Raw genomic sequence first — 27299 nt, 5'->3', positions numbered from 1 at the left:
CAATTTATATGTTTAAATTACAGAATTAAAACAATGGGTACAACTTGACAAACATGTAGAAGCAAATGGCTTTTTAGAGGCAGCACAGCATAGTGGTTAAGAGCTTGGTCTCTAGGGGTGCCTGAGTGGCTCAGTCAGTTAAGCATCCAACTTCAGCTCAGATCATGATCTCGCCATTCAAAGTTCGAGCCCCATGTCAGGCTCTGTGCGGACAGCTCAGAGCCTGTACCGGCTTCGGATTCTGTGTCTCCTTCTGTCTCTCTGCCTCTCCCTGCCCGTTTTCTTTCTCTCTCTCTCTCTCTCAAAAATAAATAAACTTTAAAAATAATAATAAATAATAATAAAGAGGTTGGTCTCTAGAGCCCAGCTGCCTGGGCTCAAATCCTGGCTCTACAACTACTAGCTAATTGAACTGGCACAAGTCATTACATTTCTCTGTACACCAGTGTCCTCATCTCTAAAGTAGAGATGACAGGGTGCCTGCGTGGCTCAATCGGTTAAGCATCTTGAGTCTTGATTTTGGCTCAGGTCATGATCTCAAGGTTTCCGGTTGAAGCCCCATGACAGCGCAGAACCTGCTTACAATTTTCTCTCTCCCACTCTTTGCCCCGCCCTGCACATGTGCACGCATGCATGTGCGTGCACACACACACACACTCTCTAAGTAAGTAAACAAAAGGCTTGTTTTTAGTAACAGCAACAGCTACCTTTCAACACCACACTTCTCTCTTCCCATTACTGAATCACAGAATAATATAGAGAATACTTTAATAAGTACTCATGAAATACTTGTGGAATGAATGAATGAACGAACCTCCCTTGACCAAGCATCACTTGGCAAGAAAGTTCAAAAGTTTATGCTTTCAGGCACCAGAACAACTTTATCTTCAGTGTTTTGGTTGGAAAATTCTTTTTAGCTTTAATTAAATCACTGCCTTCTGGGCACCTGGCTAGCTCAGTCAGTGGAGGGTGGGACTCTTGATCTCAGGGTTGGAAGTTCGAGCTCCACACTGGGTGTGGAGGTTACTCAAAAATAAAATCTTTAAATCTCTGCCTTCATAAATAGTTTTCTCAATTTAAATGCCTTCTTGATGACTCAGGGTCACTTTTATGGACATTAATTGTTACTAATGCCTTTAGAGCTCTCAAGATTTCAAGTATTGTTTTCGTAATAATAAATACCAAATATACACTGGTATCTGACATGTAACACTAGGAATTTATTTCCAAATACCTGCAAAACGATTATCTTAACTACATTTTGCTACCTAAAACCTCAATCACTTCACACTCAATGTATCTCAAACTTAAGTCATCATCAACACCTCACAAGTATCTTACCAAAGCTAGTGGATCCACTATCACAAACTTGAAACCTTAGAGTCATTTCCTTTAGTATCCATAGTCAAGCAACTACTAAGCCCTACTTTACCTTTTCTCAATATCTGCCAAATACCACTCTAGCTCAAGTTTATTTTACCACAGGCTTTGATGACCTCAATAGACTTCCAATACCTTATCAACTACACTCGATCCTGCAAACTAACCCCTTTAATTCCCTGTCCAAAAAATTTTGGTGTCCCCTAAATCCATCTCTCAATCCCAGAATAAAATTCAAATCTTTTCAGATGACTCTTAAAGGAAAAAAAAAAAAAAACTAGCCTCTACTCACCATCTACTAAAAATCTCATTTGAGGAAGAGGACAGCATGTGACAACTTCTTTCTGTATTTCAACTCACAATTAGTAGAGGAAGTAACTGAGAAAACTGCTGCTCTGACTTACAAAAAAAACAAAAAAGATCAGCAGAAATAATGGAAACTCGACAGGAAGCAACGATGTTAAGAATTTAAGATCAACAATAAAGGCATGCCCTGTAGTCTATCATTCAGAAAGGCAAAAATCTCACAATTCCTCATAATATATGGCTCTGAAAATCAGAATGACTCAAGAGACTTTGGAGGTTCCTGGCTATGCAACTGTAAATATAACTTATGAGGGAAAAAATGTTGGTTAGTATAATGGGCTGGATAGTATCCCATCAAAATCCATGTTTACACAGAATCTCAGAATGCCATCTTATTTAGAGAAAGGATGTTTGCAGATCTAATCTGTTTAAGATAAGGTCATACTAGACTAAGGAGAGTACACACAAAACACCCAGAGAGAAGAAGGGCATGTGAAGACAGAGACAGAGACTAGAGTATTGTAGCTTCAAGTCTAAGAACACCAAAGATCAGTAGAAGCAACCAGAAGTTAGGAAGAAACAAGGAAGGATCTTCCCCTAGAGCCTTCATAAGGAGCATGGCCCTGCCAACACCCTGATTTCAGACTAAATGTATATGCAAAACAGAGTTGCAAAACATGTGAAACACAAAACTAACAGAACTAAAAGGAGAAATGGACAAATTCACCATTACGGTTGGAAATTTCAACACCCTTCTCATAAGAATTGATAAAACTAGACAGAAAATTAGCAAAGATCTACAAGAACTCAACACTAACATTAATGAGAATAAAATCTAACTGACATATGTAGAACACCCCATCTAACAATAGTGGAATATGTTCAAGTGCCACGGAATACATACTAAGACAGACAATGTCCTGGCCATAAAACAAACTTTACGATAAATGTATAAGGACTGAAATTATAGTGTGTTCTCCTACCATCATGGAGTCAAACTAGAAGGCAGTAACAGGATGATAAAAGGAAAACCTCTTCCTAGTATTTATTGGGCAGCTAAACAACACTCTTTTAAATAACCCATGGGTCAAATAAGAATTCTCAAGGAGGGGCACCTCAGTGGCTCAGTTGGTTAAGTGACCTGATTTTGCCTCAGCTCATGATCTCATGGTTCATGGATTCAAGCCCCACATCAGGCTTCATACTGACAGAGTGGAACATGCTTGGGATTCATTCATTCTCTCTCTCTCTCTCTCTCTCTCTCTCTCTCTCTCTCTCTCTGCCCCGCCCCAACTTGGTCTCTCTCTCTCTCTCAAATAAATAAACTTAAAAAAAAGAATTCTCAAGGAAAATTTAAAAATATAGTGAAATGAACAAAAACAAAAATACTACTTATCAGAATGCCAAAGCAGTGCTGAGAGGAAAATTTAAAGCACTAAATGCATATGTTAGAAAATAAGAAAAGTTACAAAACTCTAAGCTCCTATTTAATGAAACCCAGAAAAAGAACACCCCCCAAAAAAGGCAATAAGGAAAGAAAATGATAAAAATAAGGGCAGAAATTAATGAAAATGAAAACAAAACAAAGAGATCAATGAAACAAAGAGCTCATTCTTTGACAATATCAATGAAATTAACAAACTTCTAGCAAGAATGAAAAGAAAAAAAGAAGAAAGGCACTAATTACCATGTTGATAGCATGTACCCTCTTAAAATGTGTTGAGAAGGATACTTTATATCTGGGGTACTCTTCCCAAAAACCCATAACTCTGTTCTAACCATGAGAAAAGTAGCAGACGAATAAATCCCAATCGAGGGAAACTTCTACAAATTGTCTGACCAGTAGTACTCAAAGCTGTCAAAGTCATGAGAAATACTGAGGAAGATGAAGAAAACTGAGAAACTATTCCAGACCAGAAAAGTCTAAGGATTCATGATGACTAAATATAACGTGGTTTTCTGGGTGAGATCTCAAATTAAAAAAAAAAAAAAATTTTTTTTTGGAATGTTTTATTTATTTATTTTTTTTCAGAGAGTGAGAGAGAAACAGAATGCAAGCAGGGGAGGGGCAGAGAGAGAGGAAGACACAAAATCTGAAGCAGGCTCCAGGCTCTGAGCTGTCAGCACAGAGCCCAGTGCAGGGCTTGAACCCACTAACAACGAGATCATGACCTGAGCTGAAGTTAGAAACTCAATTAGCTGAGCCACCCAAGTGCCCCTCTGGGTGAGATCTTAGAACACAAATGGGGCATAAGCAGAAAAATCAGTTAAATCTTAAAAAATCTAGAGTTTAACTGATCATATCATACCAATGATGGTTTCTTAGTTGTGACAAATATATTCTGGTAATACAAGATGTTAGCAATAGGGGAAACTGGTTGTGATGTATATGAGAACTTTGTACTACATGTACAACTTTTCTGTAAATCTAGGACTATTCCAAAATTAAAAATGTATTCAAAAAGTAAGTAATTGAATAAATTACTGTTTTCAGAGTACAAAAAAAAAACAGGAAAAGATGAGCTCATTAACAGAGGCTGATACTTTAATGTTAACAAAAATTCAGAGAATAAAGAACTCCTAATTCCTTCTTTGTCTCTGGTCTTCTATTTCAAGAATTTAGCTTGCACAAAATTGAAAATAAAGCAAAAATTTTGTACAATGAATAAGTGTTACTTTTTAACATTAAAAAATTAATAAAAATAGAAGGCTTAAGAAAAAAATGTACACTGGTGCAGGGAGAGTAGAAGACCAGGATAAGTTAAGAAATTCCAAGAATGTATCTAAATGCTCTAAATAAAATTATATTTTCTGGAAAAGTAATGTCTAGGTTAGTGGGAAATTTTTCAAATGAGACCAATGAACTACTCAAGATATTCTCTGAAAAATCAGAGGAAATGACACAGCCAAAATACTAGAAAGAGGTAAATATTCCAATTTTCAAAAAGGAAAAAAAGGCAGACTAAAGAACTGGATGTCTATTTAGTACAATAGTTTAGTCACCAACAGACATCAGGGTACACTGCTAAGAAGAGTAACCAGGGTCAAATATAAAACAGAGTTAGTTTATTGGTGGAGGGGGAGCAGGTTTGGCCTGAAGAAAAAAGTTTCATAGGTTATAAGACAGTTGTCTTCAAATATCTGAAGTGATCTCATATGTAAAGAATATTAGACTTATTCTAAATGGAACCAGGGCTAACAAGCAGAATTTAAGGAATACAAATTTAATTTCAGTATAGTAGTAAGGGTGTCATGAGCTGCATTTAGAGTTGAGACTCCCCCCTACCTAGGATGCCAGATGACAAATTGGCAGGAATGTGGTCAAGGATAAGAATGAAGCATCAGGTTAGACTAGTGACCTATAAAGTATCTCCCAATTCCATGATTTGAAGATGCTACTTCCTCGATGCCAAACTCTGGCTCCAGTGCAAGTGGTTTTTTCATCGCTCCTGGAAGAAGTCTTACTTATACATGTACTTTCCTGTATGCATACTTTCAGGCCAGTCTCTCACTCAGGAAAAGGCAAAGGATTTGTCTTTCTAACCTTTATCCACCTACTAAAAACAAACCTAAATACTGTAATAAAGACTTCTATGCCTACCCTAATATGATCTCTCTCTCTTCCGGATTATGAAATATTTCTAGTGCCATCTGTTTGGCAATAAATTACATACCACCCTCAGACACCGCTTCTGTCTTAAACTGTTATTTAATCTTTTATTAATAATTTCTCTCCTCAGCTAAATTAAAAGCTTCTTAAAGCCACACACAGAAAGTTATACTTTATATTCTCCATACTTTGAAGGACACATGGCAGATACTCAAAAATACTTTGGTTTTCAATACTGGAAACATTTTTATTAGAAAAGTGTTTTATAAAAGGCATGTTTTCATAGGTAGATGGAAAATTCACTATTCAAATCTGAAAAGTAACTAATATACATGACTTCTGGTTCAGAATTACCAGAATAAGATACTGCCACTCACTGATAACATATTCTAACCACAGAATTTTTCAAAATGGTCAATAATGCTCAGAAAAGTTCAAATTTTCCAGCCTAAACAAAGAGCTTGCTAAAGCTGCCTTAGAGCAAGAAAAGATTAATAGAACCAAACTAGAGAGTGAAAAATGTCAAGCAGAAATCATGGTAACTCAGGAAAAAAGTCATTTATTTATTTAAATGTAAAAATGTATTGATGTGTGATACTGAGGCATATACCCTGGAATACAAATTAAGAACATGTAAATTTGTGGGGCACCTGGGTGGCTCAGTCGGTTAAGTGTCAGACTCGGTTTTTGGCTCAGGTCACGATCTCGAGGTTCATGAGTTCAAGCTCTGCGTGAGGATCCATGCTGATGGTGCAGAGCCTGCTGGGATCCTCTTTCTCTCCCTCTCTCTCTGTCCCTCCCCTGCTCATGCTCTCTCCCTCCCAAATAAAGTTTTAAAAATTAAAAGAAAAAAAAACACATAAATCTATCACATAGAGTCTAGAACATGTGCTCACCCCCCAAACTAACAAATAAAAGTCCTAGACAAAGTAAAAAGAGAATTCCTTATCAGCCTAGGTATTTTAACGAAGATTAGGAAATACTCACTGAAGATTCAGGATCTGATAATTCATCCAATAATTTCCTTGCATCCACCACTGCTTGATAGAGTCTCAAATTTTTGCCATCAGAAGCAACAAAGCAAGCACTTGCAGAATTGCAATACGTGCCTAAAGAAAGTAAATGCTCTGCATTATATTATGTGGTTTATTTTTATTTTTGGCTGAAGTAGGAGAAACTTATATTCACACTTTTCTTTTTAGGCAGAACCATAGTCCAGAATCATAATTAAACAGATAAAATTAATGGATATAAAATTATTAATAAAAGAATTCAATAGAAAATAGGTGATGAGAGGGGAAAAAATTAAAAACAAATTTTTGAACAAACTTCTGGAAATTCTAAACATAAGTCTAAAAATCCTTCTACTAATGACAAATGTAAATCATTTTATGTATTAAAAAAAAAGTTTAAAAGCTCTTATTAATTTCACAATTAAAATGAACACTTACCAAGACAATAGCTGGGAATAAGAGTCGGAAGCCAAGCAACATTAGAGAAGGCTGATGTATGTAAAGAGTTAATTCGAGCCAATTCTGATACTCCTCCAGTGTAGGACAAAGGTCCTATTGGGTCTACACGCCACAGAATAAGTTCACTATATATTGCATTTGGGTCATGAAATGTACGCGTCGCTGCATTTCTAAGAGGTTGCTTTGAGGAACCTTTTATATGTCTTATGGGATCCATTAGTCTACTTAATTTATTGTCTGAGTCCCACTGACAGTCCAACTCAGGAGTCAGCAGAGCATTATGATGTGAAGATGTCAGTAACAACGGCAAAACTGAATGACATGCCAAGTCATTGAGGTGAAATCGATGGCCACAGTATCTAAATTTGTGAGATACAGTCAGAACAGTGGTAAAGGCAGACTTATCTGCAAAAGTGACTGCCCACTGATTTAAAGAACCATCTATGTGTTTAGAGACCATCATTACTGTGGGAGCTAAAATGTTCATATTTGTACTGTGTGATCTAGAGTATGGTTGTGATCCATGAGGACTGCCTACAGCCATCATCTCGTGGTGTAACAGGGTGTGGGGAAGATCTTTTGTAGCATTTATACAGGCATACATCATGATATTTTTACTAAGAGAGCTTGCATCACCAGACGGAAATGCTACAGGAATCCGAGAAGAGAAAGAAACCTGAAAAACACAATAATATGATTCAGTGTAAGTAGTTTTACGCCTCTCAAAAAGTCTTCCAAAAATACTTCTATTTTCAAAATGTCAAATCTCAGTTTCCTAGCAAAAACTATCATTTTCAACCTCTTTATGGTCTAATGCCTTGCCTCTATTTATGTAATATCATATCTCTATTCACAGCCTAAGAGAAGCCTGAAGAAAAAAGTTCAAGTGCCTTGCTTGTACAGCTGAATGACCACAACCACAACTCTAAATAGAAATGAAGTTCAGGAAGATAACAGAAAAAGGTAGCTAGATTTAGTTAAGAAAACTGGGGGGAGGGGTGCTCATCCTGAGTCACATTTTTAGGGTAGTTTCTTAAGTTTATTCAAAACATTGTGAACTCCTAGGGGGAAAAAAACCCCAACACATATATATTCAAATAGTCCATATGACATTTCAAAGCCCAATTCGCTTTACTTTGAATTAACCAGGTTTATTAAATTTGTGGTCATTGATCCCCCTCTTGGTGACAAGAACAAGTATTCTCTTCTCAGTTGCTTCTCAAAACAAATCTTTTGAGTATTTCTGAAAAGATGGTTCATCTGAATAGTATCTTTATTTTTAAGAAATGTAATAATTGCTTCATCAGTAAAATATACCTGGACTTGTCTAAATATTCCAGGATTATATTCATCCAAATACTTTACATGCCACACTAGGAAGGTACCATCTACAGGGTGTATAGTAAAAAGCATGTCAGGATTCTTATTCCATTCAGTTAGCAGCATTTCAATCTTCCGATCAAGCAGGACCGTGGGCAGTGGCATTGGTACACTGGGTCGTGAAAAGGTTCTAGGACTTCCCTCTCTTTCTCCATCTTCATGTTCTGATGATCCTGTACCTGCCTCAGATTCTCTATCCAGGGATAATTCTGAATCAGAAAATAAATTTATCAGAACACACTAATTTATCAGCATATACTAATAATACTATAAAAATTCATCTACATACTCGACTATGTATGCTGTGTATAACATAGCATACTATCTTTAGAAACTATGAATTCTTTTTCCAATTTATGGCTGGGGGGGGCAGGGGTAGAAAAAACAAAGAGGGAAAACATTTTCTAGTCTTAACTGAAATTTACTATTATTTCTTACTTTTAAAGAAATCAAATTTTCATTCATACTATCATTATTACCATTAGCAAAACATGTTCCCCAAAAAAGAAAATGGCTTAAAATGGTTTACATTACTCAAAGCAATATATGTATAACAAAGCATACAGAGCTAGATAGCAGATAGTCAGTAAATATTAATGGAATGAACAGAAAAGTAAAAAAAGAAGAGCAGGAAGGAAGGATTATAAGCTAAAAGTGGTATCACACAAAGCTGTTAACTTGCCAAAAAGAAAAATCTGAAGATGGAATACTAACCATGGTCTAGTTTCATATGCAAACCCCTCTCTCTTTCCTCCTGTGAACGTTCCTCATCTTCTCTATCTCCTTCGTCACTTTCATGATCTACCTGCTTCTCAGAAAGTTTTCGTAATTGCTGCATAAATATTTCAGTAGATGATGTAAAATGAAACTCCTTGTTGTTTAACCAATGAACCACAAAGCCCCCATTTCCATCATCAATGTTAAATACAGTGCCAACCAAGACATTTGGAATATCTGTGGGGAAAAAAGGTAGGATTTCAACATGAATTTTTAATGTCTGTAAAAAGATTACCAAGTACTAATAAAGACTATTCTATACTTATACAGAAAAGGTGCTAAACAAGTCAACTCTAGTAGGATTTGTAAAAACTTTAATTGAATTTAATGGTAAATGTAAATGCTAAGAATTAATGGGATAGACTTAAATTACTAACGGAATTAAATTACTAACTTAAAAATCAAATATACCAAATGCATGAACCTTTATTAAATCCTGCTTTCAGGATGGAGGAACAAAAAAATAAAACAGAAAAGCAGCCATAAAAGACATTTCTGAAATAACTGAGAATTTAAATTTATTTATTTAATGTTTATTTATTTATTTTGAGAGAAAAACAGAGCTCACATGTGAGTGGGATAACAGCAGAGAGAGAGAGAGAGAGAGAGAGAGAGAGAGAGAGAGAGAGAGAGAGAATCCCAAGCAGGCTCCACACTGTCAGCATAGAGCCCGATGTGGGACTCAAACTAACAAACCATGAGATCATGACATGGGCCAAAATCAAGGGTGGGACGCTTAACCAACTGAGCCACCCAGAAAACCCTAAAGAAATTTAAATTTAAATATGAACTGGGTATTAAAGATTATGGAATTACTTCTAATTTTCTTAGGCATAGTAATGACATTGTAATCATGTGAGAGAATTTCCTTATTATTAGGAGATACCTTCTGAAGTATGTAAGAGTGATGTGCCATAATTTACTTCGAAAAGATTAAGGAAAAATTTCACTCAACATGTCACCCTCCTCCGACATATATATACTGAGAGAATAAAGTAACTGGGGCAAAATGTTAGTTGTTATTGTTCTATGTAGAATACATGAGTATTCACTGTACTATTCTTCCAACTTTTCTAAATGTTTGAAACTAAAAAGTTGGAAGAATATAATGCTGAAGAAAAAAGGAAGACAAGCAAATTTCTAAGTACAGCAGGCTTCCTCTATTTGGAGTAACTGAAGTTCACAATATAGATTAGTTCATGTAAAATAGTATAACTTAAAAAATTAATCTCCTTAATCCCAATTCATATTGCAAATAATTGATTCTATAAAAAGCAAAACAAACAACGACAAAAAAACCCCACAAAACACTGTCCCCTGTAAAGACATGAAAGTCTAAAAATCCACAGGGTGGGGCACCTGGGTGGCTCAGTGGGTTGAGCATCGAACTCTTGATTTCAGCTAAGGTCATTATCCCAGGGTCATGATCCCCAGGGTGGTGGGATCCAGCCCCACGTCAGGCTCCATGCTGAACATGGAGCCCACTTAAGATTTACTCTCTCTCAGGACGCCTGGGTGGCTCAGTCAGTTAAGCATCCGACTTGAGTTCAGACCATGATCTCTCAGTTCCTGAGTTTGAGCCTTCCATCAGGCTCTGTGCTGACAGCTCAGAGCCTGGATCCTGCTTCAGATTCTGTGTCTGTGTCTCTCTGTGACCCTCTCCTGCTCACACTCTCTCTCAAAAATAAATAAACGTTAAAAAAAATTTTTTTTAAGATTCACTCTCTTCCTCTGCCCTTCTCCCCCACCATGCTCTAAGAAAATTAAATTAAATTTAAATTTAAAAATAAAAATAAAAGTAAAAATGCACAGGATATTCTGGTAGAGTCCTGTTAATAAATACCAATGTTAAATAAAGTTCCAGGTTGTTCTATTTTTCTAATTTCTGGATGACAGTCCTGGTCTTCTGATAAAAATGAAATAAATCATATAAAACAGGACTTGTACATTTAGAATACTATAAAACAACACATCCCCTATGTACCTATGTAGTTTTCTTGCTAAAAATGTTTCACCTAAACCTTAACATAAATATTCAGACTGCAAGATGCTATGAAAGATAACAGAGATAACTTCTTTGTGACAGAAGAGATGTTTTTTGACAACTGAGAGGAACTATAGAATAGAGTTTAAAAGAAATGACAATCACATGCATAAAATAATCTATACCTTAATATGAACTATATATTAAATATAATCTTATCCATGTTCCTTACATGTAATAACAGTATTGTAGTAATGGAGAAAAATCTTTCTATTAGAAGCCACATTTTTTTTGCAAATAAAAATGTCTATATATTTAAAATAAACAATTAGGAAAAAAAAACAAAAACCAAAAAACACTGCCACCTATTGCAAGCTATTGTGCTCTATTAGAAGACACATTTGAAACATTTAGGTAATGTCATAAAATATTTAGGGGATAAAGAATAACGACAGTGACAACTTTACTTTCAAATGGCTCAGCCAAAAATTAGGGAAGAGGAAGCAAAGATATACATCCATAGCAGAAGGGGAGAGTAAAAGCATACAAGATATTAATGGGGTATATGGGTATTCACTGAACTATGCTTTCAGCCTTAACATAAATTCAAAAAGTTTCCCGAAGGGTGCCTGGGTGGCTCAGTCAGTTAGTTGAGCATCTGACCTTGATTTCAGCTTAGGTCATGATCTGAAGGTTTGTGGGATCGAGCCCCAGGTTGGGCTTTGCACTGAAAGCATGGAGCTGGCTTGGGATTCTCTCTCTCTCCATCTCTCTCTGTCCCTTACTTGCTCCCACTAGCGCTCTCTCTCTCTCAAAATAAATACACTTAAAATTAAAAAAAAAAAAGTATCATGAAGAAAGGTGAAGAAGGGGAAGAGTCCTACAATACAAAATTATTTGCATTTAGTAATCAATTTGGTGAAACTAAGTGTTATATTCACATACAGTACCTGTAAATGCATGGTGTTAAATACTTTAACAAAATGATTTTTAAAAGAGTATGTACTAAGTAAAAATGGATAAAACTAGATAAAAGGTGAAGAGTATTTAATAAAGATGCTGAAAGACAAGGTCCAAGGGCTACAAGAACATATCCAGTACCTACACTCAAACAATGTGAGAGAATACCTACTCACAAGGAACAATTCTGTGATCCTATTCCATTTGATTAGGGTAGTATATACAGTTAAAAAGTCATCCTTTCTAATGTGTGTTGAATTTACTGCATACCATCACTAATTGCATTCTATTTGAAGTCAGGTCTTCATCACAGTCAATGATTCAAAAAAATTTTTTTTAATGTTTATTTTTGAGAGAGAGAGACACACAGAATGCGAGTGGGGGACAGTCAGACAGAGGGAGACACAGAATCCAAAGTGGACTCCAGGCTCCAAGCTGTCAGCACAGAGCCCGACGCAGGGCTTGAACTCACAAACAGTGAGATCAGACCTGAGCTGAAATCGGCTGCTTAACCAACTGAGCCACCCAGGTGCCCCTACAGTCAATAATTCAAGATAAGTTTTCTTTAAAAAGGTTAAAAATTTACAAATATCTAAAACCAGTAACATTCTGAAAATAAGTTAATATTATAAAGATGATCTTAGAATACAATTAAGATGTGAGATCAGTAAGCAAAATAATGTTTAACCAGCTAGCAAAACACTATCCAAGAGAAATAATGCAAACCACAAATGCAAGGCACATAGGTAATTTTTATTTTAGTAACTGCATTATAAAAGGTAAAAGAAATAAACAATTTTAATATTTTATTTCACCCAATATACATAAAATATTATCATCTCAACAGGTAATCAATATGAAATAAAGATTTTACATTCTTTTATTGTACTAAGTCTTAGAAATCCAGTATGTATTTTACAGCATAACTCTAAATATGGGCTAGCCATAATTCAAGTGCTTAAAGAGCTACACATGGCTAGTGGCTACTGTACTTGACAGCACATATGCAGAGCCACTGTTACAATGTAGGGGGGAGGGTCCTAAAGATCACCTTTTTTGGAACTGTGTTTACTAAATATCATGTCTATATAACCAGACATTTAAACTCCTCTAGGGCGCCTGGGTGGTTCAGGCAGTTAAACGTTAAGTGTCTGACTTCCATGATCTTACTGTCCATGGGTTCGAGGCCCGTGTCTTGCTCTGTGCTGACAGCTCAGAGCCTGGAGCCTCAGATTCTGTGTATTCCTCTCTCTCTCTGCCCCTCCCCTGTTCACGCTCTGTCTCTCTCTCTCAAAAAGAAACATTAAAAAAAAAAACTTTTAAAAAATAAATTCTGCACTCGGAAGCAATATATCGATTTCCATTCCAATAAAATATGTCTGTAACTTTATACAAATGTAGTTAGTTCTACCAGCAATGTAATATGAAATTATCTATGGGCCTTCTCATATGATTTTCATGCACAAAGAAAATAATGCCCTTAAATATAAGTTTTCAAACATGCTTTGGCCAACACAAATTGCCTCAAAAACACTTCTCAACCTCATAGCAGGAAATGGGCAAAAAGAAAATACCGAGGTTAGAAGAAAAAATATCTTTCCTTAGTGTAGGAGAAGAAAGTCTATGGGAGCAGAAAACAAGATATGCTGAAATATAAAGAAAACTATGTAAAAAATATATTTAGATTAAGTTACAAAGAAGAGTTGAGAAGATTAATAGTGAAAATATAAAAAGCAGGGAAATCACTCCAATTACACTGCTACCACTTGTGCTCCCAGGTTCAACTAAAGCTCTAACTTATGTAGAACCCTTGCTATATACTAGACAAACAGAGGTGTCCCAAAAATACTTATTTGAAGTTGTTTCCTAAGAATCAATTAGTGTCAATTTAAGAAATGGCACTTTATATTATCTTCCTAATGAATTAAGAAGTATTTTTAAAGGAAACACGGAGTATTAACATAAAATATGGGAGTTCTAAAAGTAGTCTCACTTTCCTATTTATTTATCTCATTTCAGCATATTTATAGGAAATAAAGCTTTACTATTACTTACCTGTGGCAGGATTGATGCTTGCTGCAATGTGGAAATGACACAGTGCATTTGCATGGTGGGAAATGTGTCTCTGAACTTCATGTGTTGCCATCTGGTCAGGCATTAATTCTGTGTGAGTTACAAGAACAGAAGACCTCCTCTGTCCTTTTCTTAAATTTTTCAAATGGTGTATTGTCTAAAATAGAAAAATAATTGCTAAATCCAACTCTGAAAAGTCTAATAAATGCTGATCAAAGCATTTTTGATTATTAAGGATTTTATAATTTTCCTCTCTGTAAAATCTGAACACTTTAAAGGAAACTTTCTTAACTTCAACTGAAAAATTCTAATATATTCACCCCAGTTTTTGTAAATTTTATAGTACAAGGCAGAATACAAGAGTACAAGGCAAAAATACTCATTATCTATAGAAATTTCTTTTTTTTTAATTTTTTTTTAGTGTTTATTTATTTTTGAGAAAGACAGAGACAGAATGAAAGTGGGTTAGGGGCAGAGAGAGAGGGAGACACAGAATCAGAAGCAGGCTCCAGGCTCTGAGCTGTCAGCACAGAGCCCGATGTGGGGCTCAAACTCACAAACCATGAGATCATGACCTGAGCCAAAGTTGGTCGTTCAACCGACTGAGCCACCCAGGCGCCCCTATCTATAGAAATTTCTATTAAGATCAGGAGTCCCAGGGTGCATGGGTGGCTCAGTTAAGCAGCCGACTAGTGATTTCGGCTAATGTCATGATCTCATGGTTCATGGGATCAAGCCCTGCACCGGGCTCTACAATGACAGCACACAGCCTACTTGGAATTCTCTGTTTCCCTCTCCCTCTTCCCCTCCCTCTGCTAGCACACACGCTCTTTTCTCTCAAAATAAATAAGCAAACATTTTTTAAAGAGAAAAGATTAGGAGTCCCAAGTCTAGGTTTTTCAGGATATCCCACTACTGAGATAAAATTTACTAGTCAAAACAAAACAAAAAAAAAAATTCTGAATCTTCCTATCAGGAAGAAAAGTATTTCTCCCTAAAATTCTCACTTACAACGAACTACACGGTTACAGGCAAATCATATACAATCCCTATTATAAAGAAAAAAAAATAGAGTACAAAAATACAGAATAAGGAGAATTTACTTAGGTAGGTGTAGCCAGGAAATATCTCACAAAAAGTGTTGACCTATGGGATTTGTTTAAATTGAGGTGTATCTATATGATAAAAATTCTCCACTAGCATCCTCAATCATCTGAACTATTTTATTTTACTTTATTTTTTAAAGTTTATTTTTAGGGGCACCTAAGTGGCTCAGTAGGTTAAGCATCAGACTTTGGCTCAGGTGATTATCTCGCAGTTCTTGAGTTCGAACCCCACGTCAGGCTCTGTGCTGACAGCTCAGAGCCTGAAGCCTGCTTCAGATTCTGTCTCCCTCTCTCTGCCCCTCCCCCAATCGCACTCTCTCTTTTAAAAATAAATAAAACATTTAAAAAAAATAAAATTTATTTTTATTTATTTTGAGAGAGAGAGACAGACAGACAGAATCCCAAGCAGGCTCCTCCCTGTGCAGAGCCCCATATGGGGCTCAAACCCATGAACCACAGTATCATGACCTGAACGGAAATCAAGAGTCAGACGCTTAACTGAATAAGCCTCCCAGGTGCCCCTGAACTATTTTAAAAAGAAAAGATCTCTACACCATAACCCCAATTCACAGTACTTCCTTATCCTATCACTTACCCAAACCCCAATACCATGATTTGCAATAATTTCCAATTCTATTCCTTTGTTCCACACAGTTAAACAAAATGTGGTGCCCTCTCAATTCTTTCTGAATTAAAGTAATATATCTGGTCCTTCCTTTCAATTTCCACAACCCTTACCCCTTTTCATATGAAAAACAGTATCAGGTCTACGGTGTGTCCTCTACCTTATTATTTTAAATTATATTGGCAAGGCTGGTTGATTATTTTCTCCTAGGAACAAAATGTATAATTTAAGTATATAAAAAATTATATAGACCTCGCAATTAGGAGTTTCATATAAAAGGATGTCAGAAAGGAAGGTAAGCTTATGGATCAGACAATTACGCTTTTTCTGTTAAAAACAATTTTTAACTATTAATAACATTACTAAAAGGTTGCAAAAATTTGTCAAATTACTCATTACATATGTTTATATTTTTGCTTTTATTTTATGTAGCAATTAGTAATTCAATTTAACACCTGAAAAGCAATATATAAGGTAACATGGAGGTAGATACAAAGATGTCTCAAAGCACTTAGGCTCCAAAAGTTCATCTGTAATTTAAAGATAAAATGTTACATAGGTATATATAAATGACCACAAACATGCAGTAAATTAAGTACTTTGTCTTGTTAAATTTCAATAAATATTAAAACAAAATACAACTTTAACTGTTCTGACCTTTTAATTTCATTTATGTTTTGAATTTTGGAAGAAAAAAATGTATAAATACTGCCCAATCACAGATAGTATCAGAAGAAGCCTACTTTATATAAAACTTTTAAGAAGCACATCCTCAGTCTATCAAACCCCAGAAAATATTTCTGCTTGCTAAAACAGCAAAGCATCTTGGCTACACAACCATGAAACTGTTCATGTAAATACAAAATGTAAAAACATAATTAGTAATGTAGAGAGATGCTTATAACACAAGTATAAAAAAGCAAGTTATAAAACCTTAGTGTATAATATTATCTCCATCTTGTAAATACAAAAAAAATACACATACACACATAACTGGAGTAACTGGACTATAAATTCCACATTTTCTCTAATTTTAAAATAACACATATTCTTTGTATAGTAAAAAGTAAGAAAATGTTAATAATCGAGGTTTGTTTTAATAAATTTCTGGTAATTTTCAAAAATGTGTATCTCACTTTTTTCCCTAGTCATAATGGACACAAAGTTTATATTATAAATAATCTAATTTTATAGGAAGCACTTTTATTTCATATATGTTGCATTTAAAAATTAGAAAAATTATTTCACTTTCCTAATATTAAGCCATAAAAATTATAAAGCAATTATACAAAAGTTGACTTGTGTTTAATATCTCACCGTCTTTATTCTTAAGAATCAAATAGGCATTTTTAATTATAACACAAAAGTAAATTTTAATCCTCATAAACAAAAGCAAAACATTTTTAATTACAACTAATTTCAGAGATCTTTATGTGTTTTACTAACCAAAACTGCTTATCCCAATAGATTTTCATATGTGACATGCAAAATGAAAAAATTAAAATTATACTATTCACCTGGACTACATGTTTAAGATCATTACTATTGTATTGGGCTTTTAAGTGGCATAAAATGAGCAGTCTTACAAGCATAAAACAAATTAGTGAGAATTACTTATTATTAATTTCATCATTACATGTACCATGTGTACTATCTTCATTTTAGCTTATAAATTCCCATTAAACTCACATAACTTCAAAATTTATTTACCATTTTAAATAATACAGTACCTCAAGAGCATGCTGAATTCTATCTTTGTGTCTTCCAGCATGAGTGAGGTTGCTGGCAACACTAGAAGTGGTAGTCTCACAAATCTGCTCACCCAAAAGACAATCTTCTGGTAATAAGGTTTCTGCCCAGAGTCGGCAGACACCATCATGGCATGAAGTTAATAACACATTACAGACAGAACCTCTAATGACAAAGAGAAAGAAACAAAATCAGTGCCACTGATTAAATGCTATTAATATTTGGTTCTTCACAAATAAAAATAGCATCAGTGCACCAAGAGTAGTTATTTTTCCAGTAATGGTAATGGATTTACACAGGCTATTTCACAGTCTTACCCAATCCCATTTATTACCTGTTCATACCTGCAAGGTGGAAGGCTGAATATAGGGCTGCAGTTACCATAAAATACAAAGAACCTAGCTATCCCTGACACCGTAACTCAATAAAATCATGTCTTGAACAGCTAAGCTAAATAACAGTATAGTATGCTTCCAATTGCTTAGAAATTACAGTGTATGGAGCAAGAGTGGTCAAAGAGCTTGAAATCATACACAGTACACTGTGAATGTGAACACCATAAAAACTAGGAAACAGTCTTGACAAAGGAAACAGATATTGATGCCCAATTATACACATGCTGCTTGACAACTGAGCTCTGCAGAAATATTAATATCTTCTAAACAAACAAACAGCAAGAGAAAACCTAATCATTGAAAATTACAGAATGACCATATTAAAACATCATTAAATGTAATTAAACTGTATGGCTTATGGGAGTACTTATATCATCTTGTATCATCCTTACCATCTAAAAGATTATAAACAGGTAACAAATGAGCATCTTCAAAATAAAACTTCAAGGATAATACAATTTCAAACTATAAATCAACTTCCATTAAGTTAAAATAACCAAAAATGTTACAGCATCAAGCAGCTAAAGTGACTTAACTGTTTATTATAAAATAACAAAAAATCACTCTCCCTTTAAAAAAACATGCTTACACAGAATCTGACTCAAAGGAAGTATTTTGCAAATGTTTTCAATAGATGCAAATAAGCAGAATAAACTTTTTATTTAGATTTCAATAATGTACGAATTCTCTTGGGGCACCTGGGTGACTCAGTCAGTGAAGCATCCAACTTCAAATCAGGTCATGATCTCACAGTTTCAGTTCGAGCCCCGCACTGGGCTCTGTGCTGACTGCTCAGAGCCTGGAGCCTGCTTCAGATTCTGTGTCTCCTGCTCTCTCTGACTTGCCCCTGTTCATGCTCGCTCGCTCTCTCTCTCTCTCTCTCAAAAATAAACATTTTTTAAAAAATGTATGAATTCTCCATTCACTGAACACCTCTATAATGTGTGCTATATTTCCCATCAGGTGTAAACAGTTCACAGATGAAATAACCTTCCTTCAAATATAAATACAGATTTCTAAGCAAGTTGTTTTATAATTATATATATGATACAGGAATCATTTGTATGAGCTGTTCTACAGTTTGTTTAATTTTCTAAATACTTTTCAGAGATGCTGAATAGTGACAAAAATTTATAATATTAAATTCTTTGAGAAGGCTCTGTACATGGCCCTAAGAAAAACCTAGATACTTTATTCACTGTGTATGATATGCTTTCCTACCATGTGTATTACTGACTGTTTACTACCATGTTTTATTTTTCTTCAAAGTGTGCTTTTCTGTTACCTGCAAACATTTCCTTCCTGGAATCTTTTACTACTGCTGCTACCACTAACAATATCAGCTAACACTGCCTAAGCACATACTACATGCAGACACTTTCAATCAATATTTACATACACTAACACATTGAGTCTCACTACCACTCTCTGAGTTAGGTACTATTACCTACAGAGAAGAAAACTGAGGTATAGAGAGCTTAAGAAATTTAGGCAAAAGCTCACAAAGCAAATAACAACAACAGGATTTGAATTCAGGCAGTTAACACCCAGAGCCTATGCTCTTCAATTTCACCAGTCAGCGCAGTAAAAAGACCTTTGTTTTCATTATTTTTACAAATACATAAGCAAACAAACCAAAGTTATAGGACGCGTTTGTCTAACCTGGGCATATACTTGCTAGTTTTACGCCATGAAAAACCTGACACAGCTCGAGGATGTGCCAAATAAACAAAGGAAAACTGGGTAGACGCCTGTCTCCTTTTCACCTCATGATGATCCTGAGGTATAATTGAGGATTTCCAGCCAGTCATAGGATACCACACTTTCAAAAGACAATCATCCTGCAAAAATATATAGGTCAATATAAAATTAATCTGAATATATAAAACTCAAAACATAAGTGATCTGAAGAAACTTTAAAAATGAACCTACCTATAAAAATTAACATGTAACCTTTATATAGTACAAACTCAAATGTAAAATGATTACTCTAAAGAATACTTCTCTTGAAAAATAAATGGGCAGTTTGCTCATTATCAATCTCCTCTGCATAAGGGTGGTTTTCAAATAGAGACTGAAGCCAAATTCCCTCATTTAAATATTCAGGAGTCACAGTAGAGAAGATTCTGAAACCAGATGCCCTTGGATAAGATAAGAAAGGATAAGAACGATGCCATGTCATCAGTCACTGTTATCATCCTTTCCTTTTTGAAGAGATCTGTAAGGGCAAAACCAATCCTTTTTAAATATGAACTGCTTTGGGGTGCCTGGGTGGCTCAGTCAGTTGAGCGTCTGACTTCAGCTCAGGTCATGATCTCACAGTCTGTGGGTTCGAGCCCCACATCTGGCTCTGTGCTGACAGCTTGGAGCCTGCTTCAGATTCTGTGTCTCCCTCTCTCTCTGCCCCTCCCCTGCTCATGCTGTCTCTCTCTGTCTCAAAAATAAATAAAAAACATTTTAAATAAATAAATAAATAAATAAATAAATAAATAAATAAATAAATAAGAACTGCTTCTTAGACTCTAAGTTAGGAATCAGCAAGCTTTCCCTTGGGCCAGACAGTAAGCTTTGCAGACCACACAACCTCTGATACAGATTCTTCTTTTTTTTTTTTTCTTACAACTCTTTAAAAATGTAAATACCACAATTTTCTGATCCCCATTCTAAACAAAGTGAAGGCATTTAGGAATCACCTCTATGCCCACTTAATAATATATTTACAAGCGTAACAATAGGCACTAACTTTACCATTTTACTTAGCTCTAAGAATTTTGTTAAAGGCCCAAATAATTTTCTTATTTAACAGAAACTATTTGGTTTATACTGTTTTATCCTCAATAGTGAATAGAGCCGTAAGGGAAATAATAAAATGACATAATTCATGCAAAAATCTCACCCTAAGAAACAATGAAATTATGTATTCCTGGAAAGTGTGTATAGGTCTAAATACTATCACCTGGACTAGACAAACATTTCTGGTTTTTTACCATCTTGGTACTCATTTTCAATTTATACTGCATAATGTAGATTTATTTTATTTTATTTTTTATTTTTATTTATTTTTGAGAGAGAGAGAGACAGAGTGTGAGGAGGGGAGGGGCAGAGAAAGAGGGAGACACAGAATCTAAAACAGGCTCCAGGCTCTGAGCTGTCAGCACAGAGCCCAACATGGGGCTCAAAGTCACAAACCGCAAGATCATGACCTGAGCTGAAGGTCACTTAACTGACTTCAGCTCTGACACTTAACTGACTGAGCCACCCAGGCACCCCTGTATATTTCTACTACGGTATCATTTATTTGAGTATTTGAATGATACAGCAAATCTCATTAAGTGCTTAGTCTGAGACAAGCACTGAACAATGTACTCGTTCGTTGCTTTCCTCCAAGTACTTTTGTCAACTTAGCATCATTTTCACCTGATCAAATGTACTACATAATCTATAGCAGTGGTTTTAGGCCACATACCATAACAAACACAGAGACACCTCAGAGCCCCCTCAGGATTCATAAAGGAAAGGCAGAGCGCCTCCATGAGTAGGTGGCCTTCTAGCGCCTTTCTCCCATCCCACCAGCATGCCCTCACTCAAATTGAGCAGCCCCACTGTCATCTATTACTGCCTAAAACTAAAACCACACAAAAGTGAATCAGAAATAATTAACAGAAAGATATCCAGAAAATTTCCAAATATTTGAAAACTAAACAAAACACTTTTAAATTACAAAGAAATTTTTTAAATATGTTGAACTGAATGAAAAGGATAGCAAAATATCAAAATTTGGGGGATGAAGCTACATTAGTGCTTAAAAGGAAATGTACTGCTTTAAATGTTTGTATCAGAAAAGGAGAAAGGTCCCAAATCAATGGTCTAAGCTTCTACTTGAAGCATCATGTAAAGAAGAACAAAGTGGACCCCGAGTAAATAAATGTAATTGTAAGAAAGAATGGAAATCAATGAAATTAAATACAAAGAAAAGCTAGTGAAATCAATGAACCCAAAGCTACTTTTTGAAAATATCAATAAAACTGATAATAATATATTTAGAGTGATCAAAAATGTTTAGAGAAAAACACAAATTACCATTATCAATCATGAAAGGAGGGACATGATTGCAGATCTTATAAAAACTAAAAGAATAATGAGCGAATACTATGAACAATTTTTCCAAATAAATCCAATAACTTAGTCTAAATGGACAAATTTTTTGAATGACAATTTCAAAAATGGACAAAGAAACAGAAAACCTGAATAGCTCTACAGCTCTGGATCAATTAAAATTGTTTAATTCAAAATTTGGTTGTTCCAGTTTCGAGAAGAATGCTGGTGCAATTTTGATTGGGATTGCATTGAATGTGTAGATAGCTTTGGGTAGTATTGACATTTTGACAATATTTATTCTTCCAATCCATGAGCAGGGAATGTCTTTCAATTTCTTTATATCTTCTTCAATTTCCTTCATAAGCTTTCTATAGTTTTCAGCATACAGATCTTTTACATCTTTGGTTAGATTTATTCCTAGGTATTTTATGCTTCTTGGTGCAATTGTGAATGGGATCTGTTTCTTTATTTGTCTTTCTGTTGTTTCATTGTTACTCTGGAAAGCAGTGTGGAGGTTCATCAGAAAATTAAAAATAGACCTACCCTATGACCCAACAATAGCACTGCTAGGAATTTACCCAAGGGATACAGGAGTACTGATGCATAGGGGCACTTGTACCCCAATGTTTATAGCAGCACTCTCAACAATAGCCAAATTATGGAAAGAGCCTAAATGTCCATCAACTGATGAATGGATAAATAAATTGTGGTTTATATACACAATGGAGTACTACGTGGCAATGAGAAAGAACGAAATATAGCCCTTTGTAGCAACGTGGATGGAACTGGAGAGTGTGATGCTAAGTGAAATAAGCCATACAGAGAAAGACAGATACCATATGTTTTCACTCTTATGTGGATCCTGAGAAACTTAACAGAAACCCATGGAGGAGGGGAAGGAAAAAAAAAAAAAAAAAAGAGGTTAGAATGGGAGAGAGCCAAAGCATAAGAGACTCTTAAAAACCGAGAACAAACTGAGGGTTGATAGGGGGTGGGAGGGAGGGGAGGGTGGGTGATGGGTATTGAGGAGGGCACCTTTTGGGATGAGCACTGGGTGTTGTATGGAAACCAATTTGACAATAAATTTCATATATTGGGAAAAAAAATTGGAACCTTTCACCAAAACAAAAACAGAAACAAAAGAAAAACCCTAAAACTACAACCAAAACTCTAGGCCCATTGATGAATTTTACCAAATTTAGAGAAGAAATAGCACCAGTTCTATGTAAATTGTTGCATAAAATTGAGAAAAAGGTCTCACTGTATAAAACCAGTATTATTACCCAGATACCAAAACCAAAGACATAAGACAACTTTAAGGAACTATCTTTCATGAATGTAGCAAGCCCAATCCAGCAATATATTAAAAAAAAAATCATTATCAAGTGGAGTTTATCTGAGCAAAGTGAATTTAACATTTAAAAATCAATCTCTGGGGTGCCTGGGTGGTTCAGTCAGATGAGCATCTGACTTCAGCTCAGGTCATGATCTCACAGTTCGTGGGTTCAAGCCCCACATCAGGCTCTGTGCTGACAGCTCAGAGCCTGGAATCTGCTTGGGGTTCTGTGCCTCCCTCTCTCTCTGTCCCTCCCCAGCTTGCACTCGATCTCACTCTCTGTCAAAAATAAATAAACATTAAAAAAATATTTTAAAAAATCAATCACTGTAATTTACCATCTTAAAAAAAGAAAACACAACTCCTATAATTATCTTAATATATACAGAAAAAGAAACTGACAAAAGTAAACATTAATTCATGAGGGAAATAAAAGCTGTTCTGCAAACTAGGAATAGAAGGAACAGAAGGGAATATCCTCAACCTAATTAAGTACATCTACAGTAAACCTACAATTGATGACATATATAATGGGGAAAGACTGAATGCTTTTCCTAGAAGTTGGTCCTAGTACTCTCAATAAGTTGAGCAAGGGAAAAAATAAATAGAAATAGCATAAAAATAGAAAATATTCACAGAAAAATAGAAAAAAACATACAGATTAGAAAGAAGAAGTGAAATGGTCTTTTTTCACAAAACCCTAAGGAATCTACAAAAAAAAAAAAAAAAAAGGAAAGAAAGAAAAAGATTTAGACCTGATATCAAGGTCTTAAGACTAAAGATCAAAAGTCAAACAGCAATTTTCTTTCTACATGTTAGCAATCAATGGAAATATAATTTGTTTAAATGCCTTTTACATTAGGAAGATAAACTTAAATTATGTATAAGACATGTATGCTAAAAACTTTACAAAATACTGCTAAGACAAAGAAGACCTAAATAAAAAGTGAAACATACCATCTTCATGGATCTGGAAAACAAATGTTACTGATCCAATTCTTCCCAAACTGATCCATAAAGATACAATGTGAACATAACCAAAATCACAGCAGGCTTATTGGTAGAAATGGACTGCCTTCTAAAATTTGTATGACATCAAAGAAATAATACCACCAAAAATATAATGTTTATTTATATTTGAGAGTGTGAGCAGGGGAGGGGCAGAGAAAGAGAGAGAGAGAGACACAGAATCGGAAGAGGCTCACCAAAAATATTTTTAAAGAAAAATAAAGTTAGAGGACTTACACTACCCAATTTCAAAACTTACTATAAAGCTATGTAAAGTAGGAAAGATAGTAGAGTACAAGGATCCTGACCCTTACCTCCTTTAACAGAAACAACAAGGTCAACAATATGCACTGCAATTCACTCTGAAAACAACGTGAAGACTGGCAGAACACATCTTCCACAGCTAACAATAGAGATGATCAAACTGAAAAGGGTAGGAAGGGCAGAGACTTGACAGGGAACCAAACCCTTGGCCTGGCTACCCACAAACAGGAGGAGCAAGGAGATCAGACCCCACACTAGACACCCCCAGCCCTGGAGACCTGCACTGAGAAAGTGAGTCCCCATAATATATGGCTTTAAAAATCAGCTGGGCTTAACTCCAAGGTAGCCAGAGGCTATAGAAAAGTGAGTTTCTGCCCTTACAGAGCCAGTGTGCCAAATAACTCAGCTCAAGACACAGCATAAAAGAAGCAGATTGAAAACAGCCTAAGATATATGTGAAGAAGATACACTAATTTTAGAATGTGTGCCAGAGAGGCAGGGATTTGCAGGAGCATTATCTGTCAACAAAAGTGCTGGCCAGCACCATTTTTTCTTGCTTTCCCCTATCCTAGATAGCCAGAAGCTTTCCAGAGCCAGTCCTGACACCCCATCTGCCAGCATGCTCTGCCTACAGTACTCCTACAACCTGCCCCAACCAACCAGCCAGCCCTAGCAGGCACACTTCCAAAGCAGCACCCAGCCCCCCACACCTAGCTCAATGCATACACCCAGGATGAGTACACCCCCTAGCACAGCCACACAGGTCATAGCTCAACCACAAAGGAGGGTACACACAGCCCACACCGGGAAGCCCCTGGAAACCCCAGGGCACCTGGTTCTAGTGATCAGAGGGGACTGCACTGCAAAGTACCACAGGACCCGCTCTAAATACAAGGCCACCACTATCAAGACCAAGAGATACAGCTGACCTACCTAATACAAAGAAACAAACACAAGAGAATTAGAGAAAATAAGAAGACAGAAGAATACGTCCCAAATGAAAGAATAAGACAAAATTACACAGCAAAAGAGCTAAACAAAACAGAGACAAGCAATATGCCCAATTAAGAGTTCAAAGTAATGCTCACAAAGATGCTGACCAGAAACTGAGAGAAGAGTGAATGAAGTCATTGAGAACTTCAACAAAGAGATAGAGAGTATAAAAAATAACCAATCAGAGGTGAAAAACACAATAACTGAAAAGAAAAATACATTAGAGAGACTCAACAGCAGATTAGAGGATAAAGAACGAATCAGCCAGTTGGAAGATACAATAATGGAAAGCATCCAAGCTGAACAGCATAAAGGAAAAAAGTCATAAAAAATGAAGCTAGGTTAAGGGATCTCTGTGATATCATCATGATAAGGATCCTAGAAGAAGAAGAGAGAGAAGAGAATAGAAAACTTATTTGAAGAAATATTACCTAAAAACCTCCCTAACATGGGGAAGGAAAACAGATATCCAGGCCCAGGAAGCAAAGAAAGCCCCAAACAAGATGAACCCAAGGAGGTCCACACCAAGATGCACAACAATGAAAATGGCAAAAATTAAAGATAAAGAGAGAATCATAAAAGCAGCCAAAGAAAATGGTTACATACAAGAGAAACTCCATAAGGTTATCAGCTGCTTATTTCAGCAGAAACTTTTGCAGGCCAATAGAGAATGGCAGGATATATTCAAAGCGCTGAAAAGAAGAAAAACTAAGAACACTCTACAATGAAGAATACTACAACCAAGAATACTCTACCAGGCAAGGTGATCATTCAGAACTAAAGGAAAGATAAAGAGTTTCCCAGACAAATAAAAGTTAATTAAAAAAGAGTTCATCACCTCTGAACCAGCCTTGTAAGAAATATTAAGGGAACTCTTTTAAGTAGAAAGAAAAGGCCATAACTAGAAGAAAACTATAAAAGAAAAAACTTTTACTAGCAAAAATAAACATACAGTCAAGATAGTAAATCAATCACTTTCAAAGCTGGTGGAAGATTAAAACACAAAAGTAGTGAAATCAATTATACATACAAAAGTTGGTCAAGGTATATACAAAATTAAGAGATGTAAAATATGATATAATATGCATAAAACTTGAGTAAAAATGTAGTGCTTTTTTATTTTTATTTTTTTACATTTTTTAATTATTTTTGATAGTGAGAGCACAAGTGGAGAAGGGGCAGAGAGAGACGGAGACACAAAATCTGAAGCAGGCTCCAGGCTCTGAGCTGTCAGCACAGAGCCCGATGCACGGCTCGAACGCACAAACCACGAGATCATGACCTGAGACGAGGTCGGACGCTTAACCGACTGAGCCACCCAGGCGTCCCTGTAGTGCTTTTATAATGTGTTTGAACTTAAACAAACATTAACTCAATACAGACTTATATAGAGTATTATATATAAACTCCATGGCAACAACAAACCAAAGATGCACAATAGATACACTAAAAATAAAGAAAGAATCCCAAATTTAACACTAAAGAAAACCATAAAATCACAGGGGAGAGAGCAAAAAAGAAACAGAGATGAACTATAAAGAAACTAGAATACAATGAACAAAATGGCAAGAAGTACATACCTATCAATAATTACTTTAACTGTAAATAATGCTATAATAAACACAGGAATACATATATCTTTTTATTTTTTTTTAAATTTTTTTTTCAACGTTTATTTATTTTTGGGACAGAGAGAGACAGAGCATGAACGGGGGAGAGGCAGAGAGAGAGGGAGACACAGAATCGGAAACAGGCTCCAGGCTCTGAGCCATCAGCCCAGAGC

The 27299-nt window shown here is 35.6% G+C and overlaps 1 protein-coding gene across 4 annotated transcripts in view; it reads right to left on the bottom strand.

Annotated features, from left to right (window-relative positions):
• Positions 1 to 27299, bottom strand: part of DMXL2 (Dmx like 2) — a 156633-nt gene that overhangs the window by 71088 nt on the left and 58246 nt on the right. For all 4 annotated transcript variants that reach the window (XM_043555425.1, XM_043555426.1, XM_043555428.1 and 1 more), the window contains exons 7-13: positions 19480 to 19658; positions 17404 to 17587; positions 13925 to 14099; positions 8863 to 9102; positions 8086 to 8357; positions 6748 to 7444; positions 6284 to 6405 (exon numbers count right to left, since the gene is read on the bottom strand). In XM_043555425.1, coding sequence (XP_043411360.1) covers positions 6284 to 6405; positions 6748 to 7444; positions 8086 to 8357; positions 8863 to 9102; positions 13925 to 14099; positions 17404 to 17587; positions 19480 to 19658 — 1869 coding nt within the window. The remainder of the gene's footprint in view (positions 1 to 6283; positions 6406 to 6747; positions 7445 to 8085; positions 8358 to 8862; positions 9103 to 13924; positions 14100 to 17403; positions 17588 to 19479; positions 19659 to 27299) is intronic.

Source organism: Prionailurus bengalensis, chromosome B3 (assembly GCF_016509475.1).
Source record: "Prionailurus bengalensis isolate Pbe53 chromosome B3, Fcat_Pben_1.1_paternal_pri, whole genome shotgun sequence".
NCBI classification, from domain to species: Eukaryota; Metazoa; Chordata; class Mammalia; order Carnivora; family Felidae; genus Prionailurus; species Prionailurus bengalensis.
This window is presented reverse-complemented; position numbering and strand designations above follow the sequence as displayed.